The sequence below is a fragment of the Xenopus tropicalis genome, chromosome 6 (assembly GCF_000004195.4).
Source record: "Xenopus tropicalis strain Nigerian chromosome 6, UCB_Xtro_10.0, whole genome shotgun sequence".
Classification (NCBI taxonomy): domain Eukaryota; kingdom Metazoa; phylum Chordata; class Amphibia; order Anura; family Pipidae; genus Xenopus; species Xenopus tropicalis.
Window position 1 is genome coordinate 91778438 of NC_030682.2, and position 17958 is coordinate 91796395.

The 17958-nt window shown below is 39.8% G+C and overlaps 1 protein-coding gene across 2 annotated transcripts; it reads left to right on the forward strand.

Annotated features, from left to right (window-relative positions):
• Positions 1-1142: 1142 nt before the first annotated feature.
• On the forward strand, positions 1143-17850 carry sirt5 (sirtuin 5). Of its 2 annotated transcripts, none has more exon segments than NM_001276702.1 (9): positions 1143-1331; positions 7275-7404; positions 8560-8693; positions 10361-10586; positions 13015-13102; positions 14164-14217; positions 15861-15984; positions 16423-16538; positions 16930-17850. In NM_001276702.1, coding segments are annotated over 8 exon segments (930 nt in total). In that variant the 5' UTR covers positions 1143-1331; positions 7275-7292; the 3' UTR covers positions 17006-17850.
• Positions 17851-17958: the final 108 nt, after the last annotated feature.

Consider the following 17958-nt stretch of genomic DNA (forward strand, 5'->3'; position numbering starts at 1 on the left):
GTGTTAGTGGGTTCTAACATGCTGAGATTCACTAGATTTAGTATTAGGTTTGGCATTTGGCTGAATTGTAGATCAAAGCTTTGGTATATAACCTATCCAAAAATGGAGGATTTGGTGCATCCCCTTAAGTTGAAATTACTTTTAGCGGTGCACAATAACCAGAAGGTCCACACAAATTAATAAAGAATAATCATCATATTGTTTATTTCTGTATAGAGGCAGCAAGTTACAGAGTCCTTTACATTAAACAAATAAGAAAACATTGATAATTATGATACTGTAAGTCATTGATCCCCAGCTAGTGGCTCACAAGAAACATGTTGCTTACCAACTTCTTTAATGTTAATCCCAGTGGACTCAAAGCAGGAGTTTATTTTTAAATTTCTTGCTTGAAGGAAAATTTTGGAGGCAATATGACACAGGTTTACTTATGACACAGGTTTCTCCCTGCTATATTAAGCTAATGTGAGTGAATTACACCACATCAATGAGCCGATGCGGTGTCCAGTCCGATGGGAAAATCAGGGCAATGGTAGATTGGGCATACGCGTCGCTACGATTTGCTGAAGTCGCCCAAAGTTTCCTCTCAAGGCAACTTTGGCCGACTTCTAGAAATCGTAGCGACATGTTGATGAGACGACTAATCTCCCCGTCTGAGACCTCTCTTAAACTTGCCCAATTGACACCTGTTTGATTTTAGGCCAGATACTGGTGGGGGGGGGGCCCTGTCAAGGGGCCCCATACACAGGCAGATAAGATGCCAAATCGGTCTCTAATGGACTCAGCAGCGTAAATTCCACCTTAACAGTATTTGGTTTTAAATGAAAACCTCTGTAACATTTTCACAGGTTAAGGGACCCTGATCAATCAAAACAGAGGAACTCATAACTTGTAAACCACTGTCCTAATCAGTCAGGTAGGAAACATTGCGAACAATGTTTATCAGTAAAGCGCTGATATATATTTTGGCTTTCGAAAACTGAGCACCCTATACCCTACCCTGTGTTACTGACATAACACGGCGAAAAGAAACCCACCCAGCGGTGACAAACCGCGCACCGGCGCACATTGGGCTTTGTGTTTGACCTTGGCGTGTTTGGAGCGTCCGGGCAGCAGGTGGCGCTGTGGGCTCTGTGAGCTGCGTTCGCTGTTTGGTGTTAAGCCGAGAGCTGAAGGCCTGGCTCTGGCTGGACAGCAGGTAAAGAATTTGTTCAGTAGGATTTTCTACTATTACACGGCTGACACAGGGGTCTGGAGACAGACAAGAGGGGCTTCAACCAGACACTTCCTGGAAAATCGGAACTGCAGTTAAACTCCGCCCTTTCCTTGCAGTAGGTTTGCCCATGGTATCTTCCCATGTGTACAGTGTAGCTTGTGATTGTGTTTGCTGTTAAGTCTGTATGTGAGGGGGTGTTTTAATGTACGGGAAGCGCTTTGCAAAGAGTTAAAAATGCGTTGATGGCACCGAGCAGTGTGTGCTGCGCAGTGTGTTCCTAAGGGAAGTGATGGCAAGTGCGCTCGGTGTGCAGCTGGGGCGCTAGATAAATACATGTGTTGCGCAAACACGTGCTTCCTGGGGCTTTTCGGGGAGCGCTGTTTCCTCCTTAGTTTCCTTTTTGCCTGATGGTTTTACTTTTCATTGCTTTGAGATGCGGTTATGTCGGGGAACCTTAAGCTTCCACACTGAGAGTTTAGTGCTTAAGGCTGAATTTAGAATCTGCTAAAATATATTGTGCCTAATAAACGGTAAAAAAAAACTGCTGTAAAAACTAGCTAAAGCATTTCTATATGGAGGGGTGCCTGCACATTACATTATAGAAGTATAATTATCATGCTGTGTAAAAAATAGAGTAAAACATCACCGGTGATGTTGCTCATAGCAGCCAATCAGATGCTTTGCTTTGGTTTTCTAACTGTTGAAATCTAATTGCTGATTGGTTGCCCTGGGCAACATCACTGGTAATGCTTTACTCCACTTTTTACAAAGAATGATAAATATATCCCTAAGTTGCTTTAGATGCGGCGGCATAGCGCTCTGAATGAAAGTGCCCAGGCATAGACGATTTGTTTTTTTTTAAAGAAGAGGTGTGCACCCCCTGGGTATAAAGGTAGCCCTTCGAATTAGGCTCTTGTTCTCCATTAATTACACCCTCCCTGACCTAGCAAAACCCATTGAAATTAGGATAAATTTAGGCCGCAGCAGGTCTGGACTGGGATTAATTAAATGCCCTGGTATTTCTACTACACAGAGGCCCAAACAGCCCACCACCAGTCCAATAAATAGTCACTGTCTGGCATCTTTCTGGGCTGATTAAGGGGCTGGTTCACCTTTAAGTGAACTTTTAGTATGTTAAGGAATGTCCTATTCCTAGCAACTTTGCCATTGGTCTTCATTATTTCTGTGTTTGTAGTTATTCCTTTTCTCCTTTTTGCTTTCAGATGGGGGTCACTGACCCGGCAGACAAACTTTTGCTCTGTGATGCTACAATTTTATTGTTACTTTTCATTTCATTCTATTCCGTTTTTTGCTTATTCATATTCCAGTCTCTCATTCAAACCACAGCCTAGTTGGTTAGAGTAAATAAGAGCCTAGCTGCTGAAATTCCAAACTTGAGACCTGCTGAACAAAAAGTGAAATAACTGAAAAACCTTAAAAAATAAAAATTGTCTCAGAATATCAATCTCTATATCATACTAAAAGTTAAACTAAAGGTGAACTAAAAGGATTTTTATTTATTTGTTTAATGCATAATATTATGCCACAGTTTTACATTTGGTTACACATTCACATACAATCATTATGCAGCTTCATAACCACCTAAAATTTTTTTTTTTTTTTTACATATATATTTTTCCTTTTATTGTAATTTGGAATTTTTATACATAGAAATTAACAGATAACCAGGAGTTACACCTAATCAGCAGTAGAAAATGGTGATACTAGGTTATAAACTATACTCCACCCAAGTCGGGAGGGAGTTTATACTGTGTACCCATAGGGAAGAAAGGGGAAAGAAACCATCGGTCTCACGAAAGATCGTTCCAACCCCTCACTCAGGGCTGAATTGTTAGATATGGAGGTAGAAACAATAGGATTTCTACCTCCTTCTGCCAATTCAGCCCTGAACATAGATTTTGCTCGGGCGCCTTCAGTAAAGTTTCGTACGGTATCATCGGTGCGTGTATGGCCAGCTTAACAGGTGTGATAGGGCAATAGGAGGAGGACGATGTAAAATACAACATAAATAAGGCACGTTGGGAACAAGTAGTTTATTTCTATAAAGATATTAACGTTTGGGCATTTGCTTCCTGAGGATCCTTATCTATTGACATACTAAATTTGGCATGAACAATAATATATAGTCAATTATATTAGGTTTCTATGAAGAACAAGTCTCATAGATTGATGGCTGTGGCTTTAACCCCTGTATCAGTATCAGTAAATATTGTACCATGTTGTTCTATGGGTTGATCAAATGCCTCTTCCCATTTTTTAACATTTTGGCACCCCCAAGTGACTTTGCCTTTCTTTCTCCTTTAATCACTTAGATTTCTTTCTCCTCCTGTAACCCACTCGGCCCCCTCCCTCAGGAATTTGCTTTGGCTGTTGGCTTGTGGGCATGCTCAGTTGTTCTAAGCTCAGATTACTAAACACGCCCCCCAGTCTAGCAGCCAGTGAAGAGATGGCATTGCTGGTTCCCATAGAAACTCAGCTCTAGGTGTCTGCTTCAATTTTTTTCTCATGTAAATGGGATTTTTCTAAGAGCCTTAAGGAATTTGTTCCCAGAATCCCTTTTGACTTAATTTTTTTCTCCTGAGATCAGCTTTACCATTACAGTGCTCAAAGCAGAACTTTTATTAGAGACAGTTGTGCCTGTGTGAGCCTGTATTCTTGATGAAATGTATTCTGAATAAGGGTCTGCGTGTGTGTATGCTGTTTGCAGATTTAAATGTAACTGATAATGTATCAGAGGAAAAATGGCCACCGGGTGAAAGTTACTATTTGCTTTAAGAAAATGTGATGGTGCTGGCAAATGGAGGGGAATATATGCAGTACAAATAATGCCATTTGGATGGGGGAGACGTGCCCAACTGATATACATTGTAGGCAAATGTAGGCTTTACATGTCCTTTAAGTCCGCAAAACTAATGTAGGCATACCCCAGAAGGCTAGCCACTATATATGCAGAGGGAATAATTAAGCAACCAACAAAATGTCATCTTTTTTGTTAATAAATATTTTGTAAACTTTCTTAGTTAGGGTGCACACCAAAAACCTATGGGCATGGTTTAAAAAAAAAAGCAAAACGCATCAGGATTGTGAAATAAAGCTTCAAATGGAAACACGTCAGAATTGTGAAATAAAACTTTTTTAACCATGGCCATTGGTGTTTAGTGTGCGCGCCCATACAAGAAAGTTTGTCTGCGACTGTTGAGTGCCCCCCTAGCTACGGGTCTGGGGCACTGCACCCACACCACTGGATTAGCCTGGTGAGTTGCCATGAGAGCACCTGTTTTAATTAATTTTTGTATTGATAAATATCACTGCCCCCCCCCCCCCCCCCAAAGCGAGGGGTCCAGGGCAAGGCACCAAGACCAACTTAATAAAGTGGTGAGTGAGGTATTAATATCTGTAACACTAAGCTTATCTAATAGGGAAGTGGGGGGAGAGAGAATTTAATTTTAAAGGAGAAGAAAAAGGTAAAAACTAAGTAAGCTTTATCAGAATGGTCTATATATTTTGCACCTTCAAAGTGTTTGATGAGAATTCTTAAGAGACAAGGAAAGAACCCCAACCCATATTTTACCATAGAAGAATTATTAAATCCCCCTTGTAGAACGTTTTACTTTTACTGCCCCAAAATCTGTTTTGAACTTTCCATTCAGAGTTTGAGTTTGCTGCCTGGGATGTAGACGGCATGTTAGATCTAGCTACGTAACTGTTCCAGCTTTGCGCCCTCTGCGCATCTCGTTCCGCCATCTGACCATATTTGCCCGTGAATACAAGCACAAAGCCCAATACAGCTAATTTTTGAAAGGCAGAAGTGATTTCCTCCATCTTCTGGTGGAGTCTTGGAGATAAAAATGCAGCTAAAAAGGTACTGACTATATTTAAGGCAGTTGTAAGGATGGTTACATATCATATCTGTTCTTTAAAGCACATGTAAACCCCATAGACAAAAATTTAATTATTGAACAGCCTCTTTAAAATCTTTCAATTCCTGCCACACTGGCTGTCCAATAATAAGGCTGCAGCATCTCCATAATCACTTAGATTTCCTTCTCCTCCTGTAACCCACTCGGCCCCCTCCCTCAGAAATTTCCTTTGGATGTTGGCTCCTGGGCATGCTCAGTTTTTCTCAGCTCAGATTACTAAACACACCCCCTTGTCTAGCAGCCAATGAAGACATGGCATTGATGTTAGGAAACTCAGCTCCTAACCTCCTCTCCTGAGCTTAGTTTAACCATTACAGTGCTCAAACAAAGTAGAACTTTTATCAAAGACCGTTTTGCCTGTGTGAGCCTTGACCCTTGATGAACTTTATGCCACCATTTGGATGGTGGAGACCTGCCCAACTGATATACATTGTAGGCAAATATGTCTTTTAATTCCAAGTTTTTGGGGGGTATACTTATGTAGGGAACAGTATAAAGTTATAATATAAGCTCCTACTGGGATTATATGCTAGGGAAGGCTGCCAGTATAGGCATAGGTAATTGTGAACCAAACAGACTGGATTCATAGGGTAAAATATGTAGCTATTGAATGGGGATTCTAGTTTGTGGACCCTCATATTTAATTTAGTAGTTATATTCCTGGGGGTCTTCTGTGTTCTGCACTTTATCCACCTATAATTGCTCCTTCCTGCACAAATGATGAGAGGCATTGTGCAACGTCACCCAGGTAGTAATTTCTTTGCAGTAGGAATCTAGGGGCTGATTAGTAGCCAAAAGTAAATTTCATTAGCTTCTTTAAAAAAAGGGCAATTTTCTGTTTTGTTTATTTAAGGTAACAAAAATGCATTTTAAAAATCTTAGAATATCCTCTTTTATTTACTAGCATTTTTAAACCTTGGTGTACAACAGAATGTTGATAAAACTATTGCCAGGGTTGCTAAGTTGCAAACCATGAATCTAAATTTAGGCAAAAGCAAAATTTGGATTTATGGAAAAAGGTAAAGATTTTGGAAAGTTGTAAAAATCTGCACATTGGCCAACCTGTTTATGTTGGTGATAAATTTATGATTTCTGCAAGGAATTGCTTAGCTTGTTGGTTTTATTGCTCCCATCCTCAAGCCAGCTATGGAACTCGTAATATGCAGGACTACTAGTTGAAGCCTGTCCTCATCACTGATTAAGAAACTTCCTCAGAATGAAGGTGGATAATAAGCTTGTGATGCAGTTCAGCCAGATACCTAATGTTTGTGCCAGATGGCTTTATGGCAGTCAGGTTAGCCAGAGGGGAGTTCAGATGTCAGCACTTTTCAGATGCCTACGGTCCCCAGCTCACGTAGCAGTGTGTTCCAAGCTCCCACCCTGTCACTAGAGCACACCAGGTCTGACTCACAGCAAGCATTCATACTCTGCTGTGCACACAGTCTTACATAGACTTAACTGGCGCTTTGACCGTTCTCCTATTTGCTTCTGGTAAGATGCTAGAACTCATCATCCATCCTCTGACTGAGTCTTTGAAGTATAAATTTTGCTTTTAGCTTTTGTTTAATAAGGAGGCCTTTTTAGCAAGCATTATATATATAATATGTATCAGACTGTTTTACAGACGCTATAAAAAGGCTTCTCCACCTTCACTAAGTTTTGTGAAAGAAATTTATACTTTATCGGGTTATTAATTTAAAAACCTTTTTCTAAAATATATACAGTATAGATAATGGCAATGCAGCAGACATGTTCGCAAATCTCTATAAAGCATAATATGGGCAATTCCCCATGCATTTACATTGCATAAGGGAACATAATGGGGCAGATAAAAGCAATAATTAGTTTCTGAATTCTGATAACGAATTTGATTCCTATTTCATTTATATCATCTCTACTTGCTGTATTTGGCAACCAAATGTCTTTCCCTTGCCATTCTCAACAGACCCAGTTTTGCACTACAAGGAATAGTGTGTGCTAATATGCAGACAATAATGTGTTTTGTACTCTGTGTATATTTTCTGTTTCATTTGGCAGATAATTGTATTTTATTTAAAATGTACATTTTTGCTGCAAATTCCCACAGAAGGTGTCATCTTTCCAATTTTTTGTTTCAGTTATAATAATTTGGCCTAATGATTCTTCTTCCGTTCCACACCAGAAGACTGGTGAGCCACGTTTACTGTGGACTGAAACCAGCCTCCAAAAAAAAGGGTATAGCCCTGGAAATGGCACGCCCAAGTTCTAGTAAGTGGTGGGATACACAATTTAAGGGATTGGGGGGTAATTTATGCAGTTTTCTATTGTTTTGGTTGATCTACTATAAATTAGAGAATAAAAAGGCACGGTCTGATTGTTAGTGGCACTGGAATGCTGCCATTTAGACCCTACTGTATATAAACTTGCTTGGTGCTCAACTGAGAAATATAATTGGTGAGAAAGATAATTGGTGATGTGTGAACATAAGTGGTGAAAGCGTATTACCTAGAGATTAGGTTACTAATTTTTATAAGCGATAAAAGTCTATCCTGAGGCTAAAGGTCATGCACTGGCAGATTTAAGCTGATGATTCGGATCCTTCAGACAGACTCTGCAGCATTTCTATCCATGTATAGAGCCGCCCAACAGGCCTCAGGTGGGCATATTGGGGGAAAGACTCCAAATGGTTGCCAAACGAGTAAATCTCACCGTTTATGGCCACCTTCACTCTCAGCTCAGATAATAAAACTGTGTTTAATGACACACAGTTCAGTGAAGCTGATTTTAAACCAATCTGTGATAGCCCAGGCAATAGTAGCTGAATCACTGCTGTGTTAAAACTATATGTTAACCAACAGATAGTTTATATTATGTTAAGTGACCTATGAAAGAATCTTGCCAAACTTAAATATTATATATATCAGTAGATTTTGCCCTTTTACATCCTTTCCCTTGATCCACCATAGTGATGGGCTGTGTGGTCCCTCAGAGATCACATGAGCAGAAATAATGCAGCTCTAACTGTAACAGGAAGTACTGTGGAAGCAAAGACAGAACTCTGTCCATTCATTGGCTGATGTGGCCTAGCATTTATGTGTGCCTTGGCTTGTTTGTGTGCACTGTGAATCCTATACCAGGAAGAGGCCCTTAATTCTTAAAATGGCAATTTTTTTTTTTCAATAGTACTAAAAAAGTATATTTTTATGAAAATGGTTTATTTAGATGAAACAGGTTTTACATATGTTTATGCAGTATATTTTATAGAAACCTACATTGTTTGGGGGTATAGTTTTCCATTTAATCAGGCAGTTCGAAAAAAGAAGCAAAAATGTCATGTTAGTAAATGTGTCCCACCATCTCCCCATACCAGTTATACCCTTCCTAATTTAGTATTATATATTTTACTTTATATATCCTTTCAAGATCTGGCTGATTTCAGAGAAGCCTTTGCAAAAGCGAAGCACATCGCAGTTATTACAGGCGCAGGAGTCAGCGCAGAGAGTGGAGTGCCAACATTCAGAGGAGCTGGAGGATACTGGAGAAAATGGCAAGCACAGGTCTCAAGTTATTACATTATAATCAAATTAATTGCATAACCATGTTTAATTTATAACTTAGAAGTGGGTTTTTAACTTATGTATAAATACATAGACAATCTGAATCCTGCAAAGAAGGCTGGGATTCAATTGAATTTCGAACTGAATCTGGTTAATTCCCAGGCCCTGGGGCTAGTGCTCCGATTTGGAAAACTTCACCGTTTACCACGTTCCTCACTCACCCAAGGATCCCTCTGTGCCAATGTGTGCTTGCAGTAGAGTAAAAGACTGACCTTTGCACTGCACATGCACACCACGCCTGGGCCATACGAGGAAAAAGATGGCAACGAGGTGCACAGGGTTTTGGTGGTGCCTAATAATTGTTCCCCTCACTGATGATACTTTTTCTTTGCCTTTAAAGGAGATGTCAACGCTGACTTTAATATCAGGTCTAATGCCAAGGGCACCTTACCCCCACCTCAACCGTATAACTATCGCTCCCTCAACCTCTTCCTACAGCCTGCACCGCTGCATTAGTTTTTTCGCCGTTTCGCTTGTCATCAAGCGATCGGTATATGTACCAAATGCGCATGTGCGCATAGCCTCTCCTGCCTGTTTTTTTTTTTTTTTTTTTTAATAAGCTTTATTAAAAAACGCCACTGACGGATATCAGTTGCAAGGCAGAACATGCACACTCATTAGGGCTCTGGCACACGGGGGAGATTAGTCGCCCGCGATTAACTCCCTGTTCGCGGGCGACTAATCTCCCCGAGTTGCCTACCCCTGCCATCCCACCGGCGAACATGTAAGTCGCCGGCGGGATGGCAGACGCGGCGGCGCGATTTCGCGCAAATCGCAGAAAAAGCCTCGCGAGTCTTTTTCGGCGCATGTGCACCACGCCAGGCACACAAGGAGATTCTAAAGGGAGGGGGGAGAGGGAGAGGGAGTTAATGAGCTGTGCAGTGAGAGAAACTCCAAGGGATCGCTGCAGCTTCGCTGTTTGCTTTTGAGGGACCGGAGTGGCAGGTATTTAAAGAATGCTGTGAGGCTTTTCACTGCTAAAACTTTTCGTTAGGGGGTTGACATGTCCTTTATATGCATTAATGGAATCTTCCATCACAACATCAAGCTCACTGCCCATGTCTGAGACTTTTCATCTATGACTTAAAAGAGAAGGAAAGGCTAAGTCACTTGGGGGTGCCAAAATGTTAGGCACCCCCAAGTGACTTAAATCGCTTACCTTTTACCCCGGGCTGGTGCCCCAGTTAGGAGAGAACAGCACCAGCACGGGGTAGCAGCGAGCGCTTCCCTCTTCCTGTTTTGCGTGCGCGCGCATGCGCAGTAGAGTGAGAAGCCGAGCTTTAACAAGAAAGTCGGCTTTTCACTCTAATGCGCATGCGCCGGCCCAGGGGTTTCGCCGGCAGAAGAAAGAGGAAGAAGGAAGCACTCACTACAGGTACCCCAGGCTGGTGAGGTTTTCTCATAACAGGGGCACAAGGGCACATTTTGGCATTCCCAAGTGACTTAGCCTTTCCATCTCCTTTAACCAGAAAACTGAACTCTTGTTTCTCACACAGTAGAGTGCATGTATCTGACCACATCAAAGTGTTACTCATTAGAACTGATAAGCAACAGCATCTCTAATGACCATGAATATTGTGCTCTTACTATTGTTGTTTATTTTACAGCACTTGGCAACACCTGAGGCTTTTGCCAGAAATCCTTCCCGTGTATGGGAGTTTTATCATTACCGGAGGGAAGTGATGTTGACAAAGAATCCAAATCCAGCTCATTTAGCCATTGCAGAATGTGAAACCAGGCTTAGGAAACAGGGGAGGAAGCTGGTGGTCATCACCCAGAACATTGATGAGTTACACCGCAAAGCAGGCTCCAGAAACCTATTTGAAATTCATGGTGAGGGGATTGTGTATGGGAATGTTTACAGTATTTGATTTATGGGGAGCTGTGATTTGTGTAAAATCTGTTTTTATTTCAGGAATGTGCCTTTTCCATTAAAACACAATGGGGACGATTCACTAAAGCAAGGGTGTCAAACTCAATCACATACGGCTAAGTCGCGGGCCAAATTTTTATTAATATACTAAGTAAGATACTAAGGGGTATATTTATCACAATGTGTAAAAGGTGGAGTAAGACATTACCGGTGAAGTTGCTCATAGCAGCCAATCGATGCTTTGCTACTGTTGAAATCTGATTACTGATTGGATGCCTTGGGCAATATTACTGGTAATGCTTCACTCCACTTTTTACACAGCATGATAAATATACCCCTTAGTCTTAGTTACTATGTGAGGAAAATTAAAATTGATCAGACTGGATGGTCAGACACACTCACCAAGGGCCACATAAAACAGCCAGGTGGGCTGTATTTGGCCACCGGTCCTTGTGTTTGACATATATGCACTAGTAAAGAGTTAACTGTAGGTATGCCTGCAGCTTGAGATTGTCTCAATAGTGCCCTTAAGTCTCTCCATATTTCACCTGTTCAGAAGATCAGAAGCCAAACAGGAAGAAAAAACACTGAGCTGTGTAAAGAAAGTTCCCATAATGCCTTGCTCTTGCACAGACACCCAGACCAAGTGAACATACTCAGTAAGACTATGGGGCACATTTACTAACCCACGAACGGGCCGAATGCGTCCGATTGCGTTTTTTTCGTAATGATTGGTAATTTTGCGATTTTTTTTCAGCGTCTTTACGATTTTTGCGTAAAAACGCGAGTTTTTCGTAGCCATTACGAAAGTTGCGCAAAGTCGCGATTTTTACGTAGCGTTAAAACTTGCGCGAAACGTTGCGCCTTTTAAGTTTTAACGCTACGGAAAAGGCGCGACTTTGCGCGCAAGTGTTAACGCTACGAAAAAATCGCGACTTTGCGCAACTTTCGTAATGGCTACGAAAAACTTGCGTTTTTACGCAAAAATCGTAAAGACGCCGAAAAACTTGCGTTTTTACGCAAAAATCGTAAAGACGCCGAAAAAGTCGCAAAATGTTCGTTTCCAATCGGAATTTTTCCAATTCGGATTCAAAATCGTGTCTTAGTAAATCAGCCCCTAAGTGTCAGCTTCCTGCTGATTGGCTCAGATCCACATACCTAAGGGGAGAGTGAGTTTGTAGCATTCTTGAGGGGGGGGGGAGCAGCAGAGAGCAGAAATCTGCGTGGCTCTGGCACAGGAATTACAGACACAAGAAATCTTTTTTTCAGAGAAGTCAGTGCAGCGTTTCTGTGAGTGCTTATGGCTGTATTTACATAGACCTTTCTGATAAAGCTTACTTAGTTTTTACCTTTCTTTCTCCTTTAACGCATAGTTTTATGCGTTTTATTAAGTGTTTGATAATTAAGTACCGATTCATCATTTAGCATGCGTTACTACTATTGAGGTAATTATCGAATAGAAATAATACTAACGCATAATTCAAAAACATCTTTGAAGCATTAAATGCATAAAATGTGGCGATAATTACTGTGAAACTTAACGCCTCCCAGGAGTACGTGGTACTTAACAACATTGTAGCTGGTGATTGCCAACCAAAGGCCACTTAGGTTAACATTTTGGGTGAAAGCTTATTTACTGTGCTAAATGTGTCTGGGACCCCACATCATGGCCAGTTAGGGATAAGGAGTGATACTCATTTACCATTATTGATTTGTATGTATAGCTGGCTGTCCTTAAAGGAGAAGGAAAGGCTAAGTTACTTGGGGTGCCAAAATGTTAGGCACCCCCAAATGACTTTAATCACTTACCTTGTACCCCAGGCTGGTGCTCCTGTTCGGAGAGAACCGCACCAGCCCGGGGTACCTATAGCGAGCGCTTCCTCTTCCTTGTTCATGCTTGCACAGTAGAGTGAAGAGCCGAACTTTAACAAAAAAGTTGGCTTTTCACTCTAATTCACATGCACCGGCCCAGGGATTTTGCCAGCAGGACGAACACTGAAGAAGGAAGCGTTCGCTGCTGGCACCCCCAAGTGACTTAGCTTTTCCTTCTCCTTTAAAGCAATGTTTTAATAAAACTTTGAGGTAAGGGGCTTACAAGGAAAGGGGCCCAGGCTTAATAGTTTTGGATAGTAAATATTTTCCTTTAGGAAAGGGCAGTGTACAACATATCTTGTTTGAAATTAGAGTAAGATCTGTTTTTGCATCTTGTTCCAGGTACATGGAAAGAATGTGTACTCTAGGGGGCAGATTTATTAAAATTTGAAATCAGACCTCAATGCAGAAACTTCACCCACTCTCTATTTCTATGGGATTTTTAGAAGTGTATTTATCAGTGGCTTAAAGAATTTACCGTTTGATAAATAGTAAATGATTTATTTTCTGTTTTAGGCAGCTTATTTAAGACACGTTGTACTAGCTGTGGAAGTGTCAAAGAAAACTACAAAAGCCCCATTTGTCCAGCTCTTGCCGGAAAGGGGTAATGTACCAAAGTTGTTGGTATGGTTGGAGAAAGGTATAAGTATATAAAGTTAAGTGCATGCCTCTGACCGAAAATATCTTATTTTATTTTTTAATTATTACCCTTCCTATTCTCCCTCTTTCTAACCTGCAGCTGAAAATGCTGTCTGGGTGTCAGACTTGCAGGCCCTGGCAAGCAAAAGAGCAGATCAACTGTTTTTATTGTATATATGTGTGTTTAGCAACTCTGTCATTTTCCATTCTGACATATTGTCTGTTAGTTAGGGTAATAAGGCTACATTTCAGTTTAATTTCCAAGCCTGATGCAGAACAAACTATAAACCATAAAGACCATTTCTAAAATGCTACGTTTGCACCTCATGAAAATTAATTGTAAGGTGAACTACCCATTTTATAACAAGGCAAGCTGAAGCTGATTTATATCACAATCTCGTAGCCTTTTAAAGTTATAAATATTCCACACACATTTTTCTATTTTTTCCCAACAAAGGGTCCTGCATTTGAATAGCTTGTTAACTTGGTCATGAAACATACTTATTGATCCATGCATCAGAAAGGATTTGATCCATTATATTCCCCTTTTGCCAGCCTCCCAAACCACATTGTTTTTGTCACAAAGACCATCTGCATCTCCATGTTGGCCACATATATAGAAATGGTTGCAGCTAAGATGGCGTCCACACACAATTTAACTATTTGTACTGCAAAATTATGTGGTTTGGGAGGAATCACTTGGGCAATATACTGGGCTATATATTAGAAACAGGATTGTATGTCTTTAATTAAGTGGACAATCTCTCAAAGCAACTTGCCATCAGAATTTTGATGACCAAATCCTGCTTCTTAATGCTGAATATATAGAAACAGTCCCAGTTCCTCTGTAGCAGTTCAGTAGCACTGGAAAGTCAAGCAGTGTGGGATAGTATCTTTATCCTGCCCTATATGCTTTGTCATAAAACAAGCCTGTACAAAACCATTGTACATACATATTGTTCATAAATCAGTTAATATAATAAAATGTATTTTTTTTTTTAAAGTTATTTTTTTAAATCCCACTAGTGCTCCTGAGCCTGATGTACAAGATGCTAAAATCCCAGTAGAGCAACTTCCACGGTAAGTCATCTTGGGTTATAAGTTTTTTAGTGTATTTAGACTATGGCTCTTATCAAGCTTTTGATAAAAGGCCACACCTGACCTGAAACGTTTCTGGAATTCCCTAAGATGTATGCAATAAAGGCATTTTAAATAAGGAATACTAATGGTGCTGTTGTGAATTGTTTTTTGTCCAGAAAGTTATGCATACATTTTAACTTAACTGCAAGAAGTTTGTCTCTTGCCTGCGTGGGTTTCCTCCAGATATTGAAGTTCCCTTCTGCACTCCTTCATATATCTAGAGGAATATTTCATGATACAGTAAAATGTTCCTTGAATTTGTTAATTCAATAAGCAGCAAAAAATGTCCTATTTAGTAGGTAACTAGTACCAGAGCAGTTGACAAAATAGTACCATTCCGCTTCACACCTGTGCTTTAGAGGCTGTGGACAAGGTAGGTCCTGTATGTATTTTGATTGGTGGCAATACTCAAAAGCAGAAAAGATTCTGGAATTGGGTATAGGTTATTTATTGGGATTGTGAGGGCTGTTGGGGTTCTGTGTTGAAATTCCAGGGCCTATTTTAAATTCCAGTCCAGATCTGAATGTAACCATGCAATTCCCAGCAGAGACTTAACAAATCTCTGTTAAAGGAGACATATTTTGTAAATAACAAGAATGTGGCAGTGCATTCAACTTTTAAATATAGAAGGAATGTGCTGAAAAAAAGATGTTTCAGATAGGGATGCACCAAATCCAGGATTCAGTTTGGGATTCGGCCTCGTTCAACAGGATTCGGATTCAGCCAAATCAGCTTGGTCTGACGGAATTCTTAAAATAACATGACTTTTCATCACATAAAAAAGCTGCATACGTGGTTTTCTTCAACCCTCCTGTGGCCAGATCCTCCTGTGATTCAGATTTGGTTTGTTATTTGGCCGGATCTTTCATGAAGGATTCAAGATTCAGCAGGATTCCGAAATAGTATATTTGCTGCATCCCTAGTTTCAGGCTGATTTATTGGAAATTTCTGCAAAAACCCTTCTAGTCACGCCCATCTTTTCCACTTCTTGCTGCCTTCTTTCCCAGCTTGCGTAGGGGAGCCAGCAGCACTCAGCACCCTGCACTGTAGGGTAGGAACCATCAGCAGCTAGGCTGACCTGATAGGGAACTGAAGCTTGTCTTTGCTTGTGTCACTGTTGGGCTGTGATGGGCTATCTCCTCCAATTGTGAACATGCCCACCACTCATTTGAAACATGAACAGTATCAGATCTATAGCAAGCTTCATTTTTAAACTTAATAATATGGCGGGTTTACTCTAAACATTAGCATTAATAATTGCCTGCATCTACAGATTGCCAGTCCAGACCTGATCCCACCTCTTCCTTCGCTGCCCACATAGAACATTACTTAATGCACATGCACTGTTGAACTAAGAATGCTTATGTTTTTTCTGTTGCTTGGATCCATACTCAAATACATAAATATGCATGCATGCAAAGCTAATTTAATAGATGGATATTCAAGTACTTTATTTATTTCCAATAAAAACTATACAAAAAAGAAGGATCCCCTTTGAACAGGGATTGTTCTTAAAAGTTGTATAATCACTGTAATACAGTGACACTGTATAAATAAAAGATAATAGTAACTTATCTACCCAGATGTGATGAAAATGGCTGCAATGGTCTTCTGCGTCCTAATGTTGTTTGGTTTGGAGAGACCTTGGATTCTAATCTCCTCGGAGAAGTGGAAAAAGAACTTGAAATATGTGACCTCTGTGTGGTGGTATGTATTAAGCTATGCTAGGTAATAACATGACTGTACACATAAACCCTCTGTGTTTTTGATACGTTATACAAGGGGACTCATATTAAAACTAGAATATACCTTACAAATCCAGTAATTGATTCAAAATGAACTGTTTGTGCCTCCTTTTTACTCAATTGTCTGAAATTCTCTATTTTAAATGGAAAAATTAAATATAGGGGTGTCATGTAGGCCAAATTGCAATGACTGAATTTTGAGTCCCTTGAAACACCTGGTACTGTAGCAGTTTAATTAAGCTTTTTACTACTGTGCATCTAATTGGGTAAAAATATGAAATAATATACTGCAAAGTCAATAATAAATAGCATTTGCAGTAATAATCACTCTAACTGTATACACAGATAGCAACAGGGAAAAGAAAGCACTTTAGTTTATTATTTTCTGTGTATTATACAGGTTGGAACTTCATCAGTTGTGTATCCTGCAGCAATGTTTGCACCTCAGGTGGCTGCTAGAGGAGTGCCTGTAGCAGAATTTAACATGGAAAATACCCCAGCTACGACAAGCTTTACGTAAGAGAAATCTGGTCACATGCTTTAAATCTTCCACCCCAGTTTTTTTTTATTGCATTGAAAGAAAATATTATTCTAAGCAACATTCCAATACACATTGATTAAATATTTCCAGTGGCTTTCAAGTACGCTGTAAATGTAGTTGGTATTTGTTCATTTCTTTGCATTCCTATACGGACAGTTCTGGCTTTTTTAACCTCTAATTCTTCTTGCTTGAAATGTTTTTTTTTATGAATGTTGGGATGGTAAAGCTCCCTATTATTGGGGCTATATGATTGCCTGTTGGCTTCAGTGTGTTTAATTACTGCACAGTAGAAAGTAGAATTACATTTTCTTTCACCATGCAAAGCGCTTTATAACTTAATTCTAACTTTTTTTTTTTTCTTCATAGGTTTCATTTTCAGGGGCCCTGTGGAACAACTCTGCCACCGGCAATAGCACGCCACGAGACAGAACTGATTTCTTAAATTTAACACCCTATGCAGAGGAGCAGCTGTTCCTAAGACTTTACTGTATATATGGTGTATGAACAAAAGTCTTTACTATAGGAAAAAAAAGCGAGAATGGACCAGCAGTCTTGCAAGCAATCACTTCAAAGTGCTTTTGAGAAGGCTAATATTTGTCATGTAATAATCCTTGTGGTTGCTGAGAATTTTCTCCACTTGCACTATGGAAGATAATTTGCACCATACATGAAATGATTGTGCGTTTAAATATGGAATAATGTTTAAACCAGTAAACTTGCTGGTTGTTATTCTTCTTTATTATATCTGTTACATGAATTATTTTCTGTATATTTGCATGATTGGTTATTATTCTGTTTGACCAAAAAAAACAAGCAAAATAAAAATGCCCGCTGGGCATTTTAATACTAAGAACAAGACACAGGTCACACTATTAGGCCTTACATAATTGCATTTTTTAGTGCTATATAGTGAGGAAACTGCATTTACTAAAAGAAATCTTAGATTTTCTTTTTCATCCCAATCAGAAATGTCTCCAGTACAAAAAAAAACTTTCTTCCAGTTTTGCTGATTAATGCTCAAAATGCAATTTCTGTAATGTAATAAATATGAAAACTGTTGTGTTGTGTGTGCAGATGATGTATCGTTAAACCAGTGTTGCAGGCAGTTTAGATCTGGGTAGATGTTTTGCACAGCTTTTTTATTATGGAAGTGTGGGACCAATCACATTACATATAATGCTGAAGGGAGAGTGTAGCAGATTGTTCTGATTGACTGTGGAAAGATCGCTTCCTAATTTATCTCTATGAAGTCAAAATAAATCTGGATGCAAACTGATTTTTATGTAACCTCAGGTCTAATTTTACTTTGGAACCTGTTTCATTTTAAATCATGATACAATCACTCTGTGTGAAAATCGTATGCAATATCATGATACCACATGGAGTTCTATAAAA